The following is a 14,648-nucleotide window of genomic DNA, read 5'->3' as shown; positions in this document are numbered from 1 at the left end:
GAATGGCTTAAACTCTCCACTCAAGAGACATAGGCTGGCTGAATGGATAAGAAAATACCGGCCAAGTATATGCTGTCTTCAGGAAACACATCTAACCTGCAAGGATGCATATAGACTCAAAATAAAAGGGTGGGGATCAATATTCCAAGCAAATAGAAGCCAAAAGAAGGCTGGTGTGGCAGTTCTAATTTCAGACGATTTAGTTTTTAAACCAATAAAAGTAGTAAAAGACAAAGAGGGTCATTATATAATGGTGAAGGGCACAGTCCAACAAGAAGAGATAACAATTTTAAATATATATGCACCCAACTTAGGTGCATCCAGATTCATAAAGCAAACCTTACTAGAGCTAAGCAAATGGATTAATAGCAACTCCATAATCGCCGGAGATTTCAACACCCCACTGACGGCACGAGACAGATCCTCCAAACAGAAAATTAATAAAGAAATAATGGACTTAAACAAAACTCTAGAACAATTGGGTCTGACAGACATCTACAGAACATTCTACCCAAAATCCACTGAATATACGTTCTTCTCATCAGCTCACGGGACATTCTCTAAGATTGACCCTATCCTAGGACACAAAGAAAATCTCAAGAAATTTAAAAAAATAGAAATCATACCATGTACCTTCTCAGATCACAGTGGAATAAAAGTAGAAATCAACCCTAACAGAAACTCACATTTCTACACAAAAACGTGGAAATTAAACAACCTCCTACTAAATGATTACTTCATAAATGAAGAAATCAAGACGGAAATAAAAAAGTTCTATGAAGAAAACAACAATGGAGAGACAAGTTATCAACTCCTCTGGGACACAGCTAAAGCAGTTCTGAGAGGAAAGTTTATCTCTATAAATGCCTATAACCAAAAGACAAGAAGATCACAAATAGACAATCTAGTGAAACGACTCAAAGAGCTGGAAAAAGAAGAGCAGACCAACCCCAAACCCAGCAGAAGAAGTGAAATCAACAAGATCAAATCAGAACTAAATGAAATTGAAAACAGGGAAGCTATTCAGGAGATTAATAAAACAAAAAGTTGGTTCTTTGAAAAAATAAACAAAATTGACACACCATTGGCTAAGCTAACGAAAAGCAGAAAAGAGAAATCTCTAATAAGCTCCATCAGGAATAAAAAAGGAGATATCACAACTGATCCCAAAGAGATACAAGATGCAATTTATGAATACTACAAAAATCTTTATGCACACAAACTGCAAAATGTGGAGGAAATGGACAAATTTCTAGAAACACACAACCTCCCTAGGCTCAACCAGGAAGAAATAGATTCCCTGAACAGACCAATCTCAACAGCTGAAATAGAAACAGCAATTAAAAATCTCCCTAAAAAGAAAAGTCCCGGTCCAGATGGCTTCACACCTGAATTTTACCATACTTACAAAGAAGAACTAGTACCTATCTTGCAGAAACTATTCCACAACATCGAGAAGAACGGAAACCTCCCCGACACCTTTTATGAAGCAAATATTACTCTGATACCAAAACCAGGAAAGGATGCAACAAAAAAAGAAAACTACAGACCAATATCCCTAATGAATATAGATGCAAAAATTTTCAACAAAATCTTAGCTAACCGAATCCAGACACTTATCAAAAAAATAATCCACCACGACCAAGTGGGCTTCATCCCAGGGATGCAGGGATGGTTCAACATACGTAAATCTATAAATGCAATTCACCACGTAAACAGAAGCAAAAACAAAGACCACATGATTCTTTCAATAGATGCAGAAAAAGCTTTTGACAAAATTCAACACCCTTTCATGATATGAACACTGAAGAAAATAGGCATAGAAGGGACATACCTAAAAATGATACAAGCCATATATGACAGACCCATAGCCAACATCATACTGAATGGGGAAAAATTGAAATCATTCCCACTTAGAACTGGAACCAGACAAGGCTGCCCACTATCTCCACTTCTGTTCAACATAGTACTGGAAGTCTTGGCTACAGCAATCAGACAGGAAAACGGAATCAAAGGTATCCAAATAGGGGCAGAAGAGATCAAACTTTCACTGTTTGCTAATGGTATGATATTGTATCTAGAAAACCCCAAGGATTCAACCAAGAAACTCCTGGAACTGATCAATGAATTTAGTAAAGTCTCAGGATACAAAATCAATACACAGAAATCAGAGGCATTCATATACGCCAACAACAATCTAATTGAGAACCAAATCAAAGACTCAATTCCCTTCACAATAGCAACAAAGAAATTAAAGTACCTAGGAATATACTTAACCAAGGACGTAAAAGAGCTCTACAGGGAGAACTATGAAACACTGAGGAAGGAAATAGCAGAGGATGTAAACAGATGGAAATCCATACCATGCTCATGGATCGGCAGACTCAATATCATCAAAATGTCTATACTACCCAAACTGATCTACAGATTCAATGCAATACCTATTAAAATCCCATCAGCATTCTTCACAGATATAGAAAAAATAATTTTATGCTTCGTATGGAACCAAAGAAGACCCCGAATATCAAGAGCAATTCTAGGCAACAAAAACAAAATGGGAGGCATTAATATGCCAGATATCAAACTATACTACAAAGCTGTAGTAATTAAATCAATATGGTATTGGCACAAAAATAGGAATATTGACCAGTGGAACAGATGTGAGAATCCTGACATAAAACCATCCTCATATAGCCATCTAATCTTTGACAAAGCAGACAAAAACATACGCTGGGGAAAAGAATCCCTCTTCAATAAATGGTGCTGGGAAAACTGGATAGCCACTTGTAGAAGGCTAAAACAGGACCCACACCTTTCACCTCTCACAAAAACCAACTCACGCTGGATAACAGACTTAAACCTAAGGTATGAAACTATTAGAACTCTAGAGGAAAAAGTTGGAAACACTCTCCTAGACATTGGCCTGGGCAAAGAGTTTATGAAGAAGTCCCCAAAGGCAATCACAGCAGCAACAAAAATAAATAAATGGGACATGATGAAACTACAAAGCTTCTGCACAGCCAAAGAAATAGTCATGAATGTAAACAGACAACCTACAGAATGGAAGAAAATTTTTGCATCCTATGCATCCGATAAGGGACTGATAACTAGAATATACTTAGAACTCACGAAAATTAGGAAGAAAAAATCAAATAACCCCATTAAAAAGTGGGCAAAGGACTTGAACAGAAATTTTTCTAAAGAAGACAGAAGAATGGCCAACAAACATATGAAGAAATGCTCAACATCTCTAATCATCAGGGAAATGCAAATCAAAACCACAATGAGATATCACTTAACCCCAGTGAGAATGGCCTTTATCAAAAAATCTCCAAACAATAAATGCTGGCGTGGTTGCGGAGAGAGAGGAACACTCCTACACTGCTGGTGGGACTGCAAACTAGTTCAACCTCTGTGGAAAGCAATATGGAGATACCTTAAAGCGATACAAGTGAATCTACCATTTGATCCAGCAATCTCATTGCTGGGCATCTACCCAAATGATCCAATGACACTCTACAAAAAAGACACCTGCACTCGAATGTTTATAGCAGCACAATTCATAATTGCAAGGCTGTGGAAACAGCCCAAGTGCCCATCCATCCAAGAATGGATTAATAAAATGTGGTATATGTATACCATGGAGTACTTATTCAGCTCTAAGAAACAATGGTGATATAGCACATCTTATATTTTCCTGGTTAGAGCTGGAACCCATACTACTAAGTGAAGTATCCCAAGAATGGAAAAACAAGCACCAGATATATTCTCCAGCAAACTGGTATTAACTGAGTAGCACCTAAGTGGACACATAGGTACTACAGTAATAGGGTATTGGGCAGGTGGGAGGGGGGAGGGGGGCGGGTATATACATACATAATGAGTGAGATGTGCACCATCTAGGGGATGGTCATGATGAAGACTCAGTCTTTTGGGGGGAGGGGGGGAAATGGGCATTTATTGAAACCTTAAAATCTGTACCCCCATAATATGCCGAAATAAAAAAAAACAACAATATGTAGAATATGCTCCTGTTCTTGCCTAAACGAATATATTTACAAAGCTACGAACACACACACGTATGTATGCATATGCATACATGTTAGAAGCATGTAGAAAAACACAATGGTTAATCTCCAGATGCTGGGATTATGGGTGTGTTTTCTTTCAAATTATATATATATATATATTCATATTTCTCTACAGGAGTGTGAATCATACAGTGCTTTTTTTCTAGAAAAACAGAAAGAGAAGCTTCCGAGTCACATGCTCAGGGCAGGTCAGGAAGCAGCGAGAGCCGGCGGCAGCAAGACCACAGGAAACTCGGTGGGGCTGGGTGTCGTGCCTCCGGCCCCGAGTACCTGCCTAATCTCGGCTCACCTAGACACGGCTAAATGCCATTCCCTGGGCTTCCAATAAGGCTGGGAAGCACGTGAACCGCTTTGTAAAAATTCGTACTAAAAAAGTAATTTAAGGCGTTCTTTATGTTAGACTCATGGGCAGCTGCAGCGATCTGAAAAACTCACCATCACATCCTCCTGTTCCTGACAGCTGGAGGTGTGCGTGGCCTGGGTCACCGTGCGCTGTGTCCAGCCCAGTGGCCCAGGCAAGGGCAGCACCAGAGCACGGTCTCCCCGAGGGGAAGCTGGATTGGCACTCGTCTGCCCAGAGGAGAACTGCAAGGGCCTCCTACATTCTGCGTAAATCTACAACTCCCAGTGTTGCACTAGAAACCCTCTCACTGCAATGAGACCAGGAGCACTTTTCTCACTAAAGCCACCGTGACACAGTCTTCCGAAGCCAAGAGCCCAAGAGCAGCTGCTTCTCATCTAATTTTCCTTGTCCTTCCATTTAATGAAATGAAATTTCAAATTTATTCTATCAAAGTGTTGTATAAGTCATTTCTATGGCCACATTAAGGGCATATTATGGCACTCAATTAATTTTAAGTAAATTTCTACGCTAAACCGGGGTCTCTTGGGAAGCTTCTTCGATTTTCCCACTAATATATTTCGACCGAAACAGAAAATTCCGTGAAAGAATAACTTACAGACGTTGGGTTCTTCCACTCTGCATTGCTGTATTGCAGAATAAGGCTAAAATAACTTAGCAAAATGAACACTGAGCAAAAGCAAAACCCATCTCTACTAAAAATATTAATAGAAAAATTAATATGTCATGGTGCATATTATGTCATGACATAATTAATATGTCATGGTGCATATCTGTGGTCCCAACTACTTGGGAAGCTGAGGCAAGAGAATGGCTTGAGCACAGGAGTTTGAGGTTGCAGTGAGCTATGATGACACACCTGCACTCTAGCCCAGGTGACAGAGCAAGACTCTGTTCTCAAAAAAAAAAAAAGGTAAGAGCTTGCACATTTATCAGAAATAATTCCCACAATTGCTTAATTCTATGAATTACACAGAAGAAACTCATTTAGTTCTGGTAGGTTGTGCAATTGCAACAATGGATCTTTTCCCTGGGAAGAGGATGGAGGAAGCCCTGGAATCATCTCGAGAACACCTGGGTTCAGTCCAAGCTCTGTTGTGAGTTGGAGAGGCAGGTGTTGGGTCTACTCTGCCTCACACGGTTGCTACTTGTCCATTTTCCCAGACGAGACCTTACATGTGCGAACACGCTGAGAACACGAGCCCCAGTCCTGTGGTAATACCATCAAATGTGATGATGAAGCACCTCGAGGGCTGAAATGACTTCCCAGTGCATGATGTGACGTGGGGACGTCACCCCACCTAGGCGGATACGGCCGTGTGCACAATCGAGAGTGGGGAGGCTCACGAAGAAATCCCTACAGTCCTACGACTTGAGGTACAGCTTGAGCCCCCCTCCGAAGCGAGGCATTGCGAGGACGGAAGAACAGGCTCCTCGCGTCACGTAGCACTGACCGATCGACGCTACGGTGCTCACACAGCAGTAATAGTCTTTGGGGTGGGGAGGGGTTGGGTAAACTCACAACTAACGGACGCGGTGGGCATTGTAGGGGGGAAGGGCAGGTCTCAAATCATGGTTGGGATGTGTCAACTTCATAACATGCCACCAAAATGTTTGCACCCCCATAATTTACTGGGAAGGAAGGAAGGAAGGAAGGAAGGAAGGAAGGAAGGAAGGAAGGAAGGAAGGAAGGAAGGAAGGAAGGAAGGAAGGAAGGAAGGAAGGAAGGAAGGAAGGAAGGAAGGAAGGAAGGAAGGAGAAAGAGAGAGAAGAAAGAAAGAAAGAAAAAGAAAGAAAGAAAGAAAGAAAGAAAGAAAGAAAGAAAGAAAGAGAGAGGAAGGAAGGAAAGAAAGAAGGAAGGAAGGAAGAAAAGAGAGAGAGAAGAAAGAAAGAAAGAAAGAAAGAAAGAAAGAAAGAAAGAAAGAAAGAAAGAAAGAAAGGAAGGAGAAAGAAAGAAAGAAAGAAAGAGAAAGAAAGGAAAAAGAAAGAGAGAGAGAGAAAGAAAGAGAGAGAGAGAAAGAAAGAAAGAAAGAAAGAGAAAGAAAGGAAGAAGAAAGAGAGAGAGAGAAAGAAAGAGAGAGAGAGAAAGAAGAAAGAAAGAAAGAAAGAAAGAAAGAAAGAAAGAAAGAAAGAAAGAAAGAAAGAAAGAAAGAAAGAAAGAAAGAAAGAAAGAAAGAAAGAAAGAAAGAAAGAAAGAAAGAAAGAAAGAAAGGCCGGCCACACTTTGGAAAGCCAAAAAAGAGAAAACAAAGCCCTGTGACTGGGCATATGGTATCTGGTCGGAGCACCTCCATCCCGGGCCTAGGAGGGAGGATCGCTCCAGGTCAGGACTTCCAGACCAGCCTGAGCAAGAGCGAGACCCCGTCTCTACTAAAAATAGAAAGAAATTAGCTGGATAGCTAAAAATATATAGAAAAAATGAGCCTGGCACGGTGGCGCATGCCTGTAGTCCCAGCTACTCAGGAGGCTGAGGCAGGAGGATCGCTTGAGCCCAGGAGTTGGAGGTTGCTGTGAGCTAGGCTGACGCCACGGCACTCACTCTAGCCTGGGCAACAGAGCGAGACTCTGTTTCAAAACAAAAAAAAAGAAAGTTAGAAAAAAAATAAAATAATAATAAAAAATTATCCATGCCACCTCATCTCTCTGGAGCAGAGTGTCCTCAACTAAAAACAAGAAGTTTGACAAGATAATCTGAAGGTTTCCACCCTGTCCTAAAATGTCACCTTTTAATCATATTTTATGTAAATCGCTGAAATGTTCAGAGGATGAACATAGATTCAATCCTCCAACAGATGCTCTCGGGGGTCATTTCCAGAACGGTTGCTTTAATCCCACTCCCAGCCCCGCACGGAGAGGGGCAGACAGGGACCCAGGTGTCGAGAATAATCGTGTGCCTTTTCCACTCTCTTTATTAAGGTAGCCCTGAAATTCAGTGACGGCCAGAGTTGCTTTCTAGCTGGAAACTTGCTCTCTCCCCTGCCCTTGGAAAGTCACACTTTAGAATGGGTAACATAATAAACTTCGCTTCACTGCCCTGAAAGCACAGACTCGTAAGGGAGCAGCTAAACTCTCGTGCAGGCAGGTGCTCAGGAATAACGCCGGAGCTGCTAGCGCGTCCCTCACCGGCACCCCGGGTGGTGATCCAGGGACGCAGAGCAGCCCGGCCTCTTTCAGACGTTGGAAGAAGAGAAACAACATCTACCTAGATGCCGGTACATTACCTGTATTTTATCATTTAATCCTTCTAACAATCCCCTAAGGTAACAATTATCATCTCCATTTCATGGAGGAGGAAATTTAAGAATGGCAAGATTGCAACATAGAGAAGTAGGTCCCGGCTAAACCTCTCACCTGTGTAATACTCCCCAAAATAAGTCCATTTAAAAAAAAAAAAAAAGTAAAAATCATCTTAAATTCTAACTATCAACAGGCTATCTTGCTTAAAACCTTGTGCTTCTTTTTGGCTTACAAAAAAGGCACATCTCTTTTAACAAAATAAATGTTTATTCTTACTAAGAATCAAGTGATGTGAGTGGAATGAGGGAATGTTCTATCCTGTGGACCTTGTAAATCTCTATCAGGTGCAAAAAGGTTGAGAAGTTGGGGCAAATGGTTAAACTTAGCATTATAATTAGCATCAACACTGCATAACTTTAAGTAACTTTTCCAAAACTCCCAAAACAAAAGGAAAGTGAAAAGTTTTAATAAACAATTGCATGGTATTCCTCAAAGAGACTATCTCCCCATGCATGGCCTTAGGACTTTTTCACTGACTTCCAGCACCTCCTTTTCACCTCAGTACGTTGACAGTGAGCGTATGACAAACTCTCACTGTGAATTCTGACTTTAAGAGCAACGTGTCTTTATAAGCATTCCCTACTTAAACACTGCGTTGTAAAACGTTGATTATTCAATACTGGCATTTACATTTTTACCAAATCATCCGATTAATCCCACCCCTAGTAGTTAGAAGCAAACACTTACTTCCTTCAACTTTTTCATCTTTGCAGGTTTCCTGGGAACTATATGAATATAACTGCAAAAGAAGAAAGATGAAAACATGATTAGACGGTAAACATTTAGATAGTTTGAGCCTCTTTAGAGATGATTCTTTTTCAACATGAAAACATAACAACCCGGCCGGTGTGGTGGCTCACGCCTGTCATCCTAGCACTCTGGGAGGCCGAGGCAGCAGGATTGCTCGAGGTCAGGAGTTCAAGACCAGCCTGAGCAAGAGCAAGACCCCCGTCTCTACTAAAAAAAATAGAAAGAAATTAGCTGGACAACCAAAAATCTATACAGAAAAAATTAGCCAGACATGGTGGCGCATGCCTGTAGTCCCAGCTACGCGGGAGGCTGAGGCAGGAGGATCGCTTGAGCCCAGGAGTGTGAGGTTGCTGTGAGCTAGGCTCACTAGGCTGACGCCACGGCACTCTAGCCCAGGCAACAGAGCGAGACTCCGTCTCAAAAATAAAACACACAACCCCGACAGCAATTTGGAACTAGAGCCAAAGCTTCCTCAGAGCTGGGATCCATGTCGGTCACGGTAGCAAAGCTACGGCAGGAGCGTTTCATACTGGGCATCACCCGCACTGCCCAGTAGAAGCCCTCTGGTAGACGACACTGCTTTCCCCCATGTAACTTAACTACGGAGAAACCCCAGAATCACCGAGTTCAACAACAGCCTTTTTAACCAGGTCGCTGCAAGCCCAGAATGACAAGCCCATTGATGTTCCCAAGACAGGCGTGCATCGGATCAGAACCTGGACCCCTCACCCCGCTCCCCTGCTCGGCCAGCCCTCCCTCCCTCCCTCCCTCCCTCCCCAAGCCATTCTCCCCGCTGCCGTCCTGCCAAAACCTCAACTGGAAAGCAGTCGCCAGAATGAAATTTGTGTACATCCCACCAACACAGTTTTCGACCGTTGGGGGCTCTCGGAGGGCCTTCCATGTGCCTCAAAAATAAAACAAAATGTTTTCAAGACACCTGAAGATTTATATCTGATGCTAAGGTTTCTTCCTGATTTAAAAAAAAAAAAACATAATGATATATTTGAGACTGTTGTCATTTTTGATGGTTTTAGCAATATTCAAAGGAGGATTGACTTAAGAGTTGGTGGATGGAAGGAAAAAGAAGTAAGTATTCAGCAGAGAGTAAGGCGCCACAAACTCGGACCCCTGCAGGGGCCAGGTGAGTGGCGGGCGGCACTCCCCGGGGCGGGTGTCAGGGAGGGGTGCGGGCTGCGGCCAGCAGGACAGTCCGTCCCTCCCGTGTGGGACGCACACAGCTTCACACGTGTAGGCCACTGGACATTCGGGCAACTACAGTCCAGTCATCTTGACCAATCGAACCCTCTATTTCATTCCAATAGAAACCAAAAGTTTATATTATTACATGAACTCTCCCAGTTATAAAATGTTACAGCCAGTTCAAATCTTTGATAATTGCGGGAACCGGAAAAAAAAAAAAAAAACACGCTGCCGGCCGAGCTCAGCCTGCGACTGTGCAGCACACGGCTCCGGTGAGGGCCAGGCCCCACGTCCACTCTCCACCTGCCCCTCCGTCTTCCTGCTTTTCCAAATAGGCATTTCACATTAGTTCTAAATCCCCAAATTCCATATTTGTTTATGAACAGTGATCTCCAAATGAGACAACCAATTACTATTTTTTTTTTTTTTGAGACAGAGTCTCACTTTGTTGCCCAGGCTAGAGTGAGTGCCGTGGTGTCAGCCTAGCTCACAGCAACCTCACACTCCTGGGCTCAAGCGATCCTCCTGCCTCAGCCTCCCGCATAGCTGGGACTACAGGCATGCGCCACCATGCCTGGCTGATTTTTTCTATATATTAGTTGGCCAATTAATTTCTTTCTGTTTTTTAGTAGAGACGGGGGTCTTGCTCTTGCTCAGGCTGGTTTCAAACTCCTGACCTCGAGCAATCCACCTGCCTGGGCCTCCCAGAGTGCTAGGATTACTATTAAATGGAAACTAAAAATACAAACGGAGGCATCAAAGGATCTTAGGAAAACACAAAATATTACTGTCTCAGGGTCGTGCTCCTGAGGACACATGCACAGAGCAGGGAGAGGAAACAAGCAATTCCTCGGAGACCCGGTGACCTGGGCTCTTTGAGCCAGGCACTCGGACAAGCCTGTGGGTGGGCGAGGGGCCCTGCCGGTGGCACGGGCAGGTGTTTGAAGCAGAGACAGGACAGCCGCCGTGTGCAGCCGCCCTGCTGGCTGCTTCCCGGGACACAGGGAGGGAGGAAAGCGCCCGAGAACCGGTGCCGGGCGGCTCACGGCGCCACGCTCATTTGATTCCCACAAGGGCACCACGGAACAATGCCAACCAACCCCACTTTATGGGTAAGGAAACGGGGTCTCGGAGAGGTTATTCAGTCTGCTAAATGTTACTCAGGTGCAAATACCCAGGATCCAGTTCCTTCCAGGCCTCTGGCCCTGAGGCCAGCGTCCCTCTCTCACCTGCCTCAGCTTCCTCCTTCCCCGTCACCCGATAGTCCCCGGGTACGCACGTTGGCGAGGGAGACTGGGGGGGTGGGGGCTGGGGTGCGGAAGAACCCGGATGGTTCGATTGAAACAGCACTTTCACATTTATGTCTCAACACAAGCTCTTAAGGTGAATAGGGCAATATTCCAATTAAAATTCTTTGGGTCCCTCCCCGAAACACACGTACATGCACACACGTGCAAGCACACGCGTGTGCACAAAAACACAGTACCCTGATGTAGACCGTGCTGTGAATATGGCTGTCTCCACAAAAGAAACATTAACTCTAGGCTTTATGGGACATTTATATTTTTTGAAAAGTGATTATTAGCATATGTATAACATTTTTTGTTTTACAGAGAAAAAAATCATGTTCTTCATCTCAAATTAACTTATTCCAGGAAATGCAGGAAACGTTTAAATAATGATTGGATACTAGATAGATTTTATGGTGTTTATCTTTTCAATGCACCGTCTCACAGCCATTGTTAAAAGGGGAGGGCCCCGCTGGGTGAGGTGGCTCACGCCTGTAATCCCAGCACTCTGGGAGGCCGAGGAGGGAGGGTTGCTCTAGGTCAGGAGTTTGAGACCAGCCTGAGCAAGAAGGAGACCCCGTATCTACCAAAAAGTAGAAAAAATTAGCCAGGCATGGTGGCGCATGCCTGTACTCCCAGATACTCAGGAGGCTGAGGCAGGAGGATCGCTTGAGCCCAGGAGTTTGAGGTTGCTGTGAGCTAGGCTGACGCACAGCATTCTAGCCTGGGCAATAAAGTGAGACTCTGTCACAAAAATAAAAAAGGGGGAGGACCAGGATTGTTGATAACATCAACTGTATTCACAGATAACATCGTGAATACATCAAATGGCTTCACATCAAAGTTCATTTGCTGGTGACACCGTTAGAATATTATTTTCTGGTGAAAATTAACTTTAATTGTTCAGTGGTTTAGTAATTACAAAATAGAAATTCCCAACTTTGCGGATACCTGGGAAAATCCAGCCAACACATTTTTTTAGAGCCTTATTCACCAAAGTCTGGATTCCAATTTCACACTTCATTGACCTAAAAAGTAGTGAAGAAAATGAAACCCAAATGCCTCTCCACGTTGAACTTCACATGCAAATACTACCCATCTAATTTACAGCCAGGAGGGCACACTGAGAATGCAAAACGACCAAGGCTGCCAACCACAGGGGACCCTGCCTCCCCTCCCTGGGCCGAGGCTCATGTTTCCTTCCTCCCGGGAAGTAATACTAAGCATTAAAAGTGCGGGGAAGGGAGGCACCTCCAAGTTTCTCTCAATATTTTTGCCACAGGTCCAAAACATTTTAAATAAACCATGAGCATCTCTCTCTAACATCAGAGGTGCACAGGGTCTGTTGGAAAAGGCCTGGACCCCAGGGAAGAGGCAAGAGCCCACCACTCCACCCCACCCCACCCCACCCCACCCCCGGGCAGGCACAGGTGGACGGCAGGTGCTTAACCAGTGTCCTTCCTCATCTGCCAACACAGAAACATAGGCCGATTTTACAAGGAAATGTTTTGGGGTAAAAGTTAAATATTTTTCATCATATATGATCAGGAAGGACTTTAAAGTCAATTTTTGCAGAAACATACTCTTTTTTGTTGCTGTAAAACAACACTGAATCCTGGATTCTGGTGGGAAATCAGAAGTTCTAGATATCCACGCCACCTGACTAACCCTGGACAAATAACCACAGAATCACTTATCTAGAAAGGGACACAGCGCCGTCTGTGATTTCTCATGTGTAACAGGGTTATTGTAGAAATAAATTCCACTCTAAAATGTCATGACATCAGTCCAGACTCTACCTCTTTGCCACTGGGATGCCTGTGACTTAGGATTTTCCTTTCAAAAACAACAGGATGCTAAATTTGCATCTTTGCAAATGCCGTTAAGAGTTTGGAACCACACATCAGCCCTCACACCAATTTCAAAAAAAGTAATAAATTAAAAACTCAAACTGCTCATTTAGTTTATGATATCCTTGGATTGGGAGCATTCCCGGCGTTTGGAAGAAGAAAATAAAATCCTTTCTGGAGAATCTCGCTTTTATCTCAGCCCTTGAAGAATTTCCCTGCATAAGACTATAGAAAAGGAGTAGTTCACAGTCAAAAACTAAGTAAACTCACAAGGAAATAAAGGACCAGAAGGAGAAACCAGCTGAAATAACAGGAAGCAGATACAGGCGTCAATGCCAGGGTGACAGATGCAAACCATGGAGGGACAATATTCCCATGAAAGGCTTGAAACGCACATAGGACCAGGGAACTGTAAACATAAGGTCTGGAGAGGCCCCACCTGCTCTCGCTCCCGATTGCTCTCACTCTCACTCCTGCTCTCCCTCTCACAGCAAGCCGGGGAGACACCGAGTTGCTGTAGCAGGTGGAGCAGGGTGCCTCAGAAGGTTACATCCAGGATGTACCTCGTTTATCCCCATTCTGGGTACAGAATGCGCGCAACTGCGCGCCCACCCCCTTCACGATCCTTTTCCCCAGCCCCTTCCTAAAGGTGTCTACAATTGCCATGGCCTGTGGATCGCAGAAGGTGTAGGTTTGCTCACAGGTGCCCGCCGGGCCAACACCTGCGCGCACACACCTGCGCGCGCACACCTGCGCGCGCACACACCTGCGCGCACACACCTGCGCGCGCACACACCTGCGCGCGCACACCTGCGCGCGCACACACCTGCGCGCGCACACCTGCGCGCGCACACACCTGCGCGCGCACACACCTGCGCGCGCACACACCTGAGCGCGTACACACCTGCGCGTACGCAGCGCAGAAGCCCCGGCGGCGCCGGCGCGGGAGCCTCGGGCCACACCTGGACGGCTGGACAGACAGCAGGACAGCCGGGGGACAGTCAGCGCCCTCCCCCCCGGGCCCGGGCGCACTCACTCGAGCTTCTTGAAGCGCTCGCGGCCCGCGGCCACATACTTGCCGCCCGCCTGCAGCGCGTCCAGCTGCAGCACCTGGTGGCCGTGCGTGGGCGTGTAGAGCCGCCGCACCCCGAACGGCGCCTCCACCTGCTCCGACAGCTGCTCCAGCAGCCCCTCGAAGGTGGCCACGCGGCGCCGCGACAGCACGACCTTCCTGCCCACGAAGAACTGGTCGCCATTGCGGTACACCAGGATGGTCTTGGCGGGCGTGGTGTCCACCAGCGAGTAGGGCGCGCGGGTGCCCATGACTCGGCTGTCGGAACGCGGGGACGACGCGGGCGCAGCGCACCGAGGCTCCGCACCCAGGCACGGCCGCGCCACGCGCCCTCCTGCAGGCTGCGGGCTCGGGCGGGTCCGGGCGGGGCAGCCAGTGTTGACGCCACCGGCGATTGTGACCGCTGCGCCCAGGAGCGGTGGCGGGGAACCGCACAGGCTGCGCGGGCTCGGGCCAGAGAGGGAGGGGCCGCCCCCGCCCCCGCGGGAGTGGCACGAATGAGGGCGCTGAGCTCGGGCGCCCCCAAGATCCCACCGCCCGGCTGCCCGCCCCAGCGGAAAGGTGGAGGGGCCTTGGGGGCATCAGGACCACGTGACGACCAGAACTGGGTAGGGCTGGACGCCCTTCACCTTTTTCTTTTATTTCAGCATATTATGTGGGTACAAATTTTAAGGTTGCGTATAATGCCCATGCCTCCTCTCCCCCCACAAATCTGAGCTTCAAGCGTGTCCACCCCCC

General features: G+C 45.8%; 1 protein-coding gene across 4 annotated transcripts in view; it reads right to left on the bottom strand.

Annotated features, from left to right (window-relative positions):
• Nucleotides 1–14,267, bottom strand: part of DCDC2C (doublecortin domain containing 2C) — a 101,402-nt gene extending 87,135 nt beyond the window's left edge. For 3 of the 4 annotated variants that reach the window (XR_012918462.1, XM_012763163.3, XM_076000462.1), the window contains exons 1-2: nucleotides 13,875–14,267; nucleotides 8,437–8,488 (exon numbers count right to left, since the gene is read on the bottom strand). Coding sequence is in view for 3 of the 4 variants with exons in the window: in XM_012763163.3 (XP_012618617.1) it covers nucleotides 8,437–8,488; nucleotides 13,875–14,161 (339 nt within the window). In the remaining variant the exon portion in view is untranslated. The remainder of the gene's footprint in view (nucleotides 1–8,436; nucleotides 8,489–13,874) is intronic. The other variant, XM_012763160.3, reaches the window with a different exon arrangement.
• Between the last annotated feature and the right edge of the window lie 381 nt (nucleotides 14,268–14,648).

Source organism: Microcebus murinus, chromosome 3 (assembly GCF_040939455.1).
Source record: "Microcebus murinus isolate Inina chromosome 3, M.murinus_Inina_mat1.0, whole genome shotgun sequence".
NCBI classification, from domain to species: Eukaryota; Metazoa; Chordata; class Mammalia; order Primates; family Cheirogaleidae; genus Microcebus; species Microcebus murinus.
Note: the sequence above shows the minus strand (reverse complement) of the source record. Positions and strands in the feature narration are given on the sequence as shown.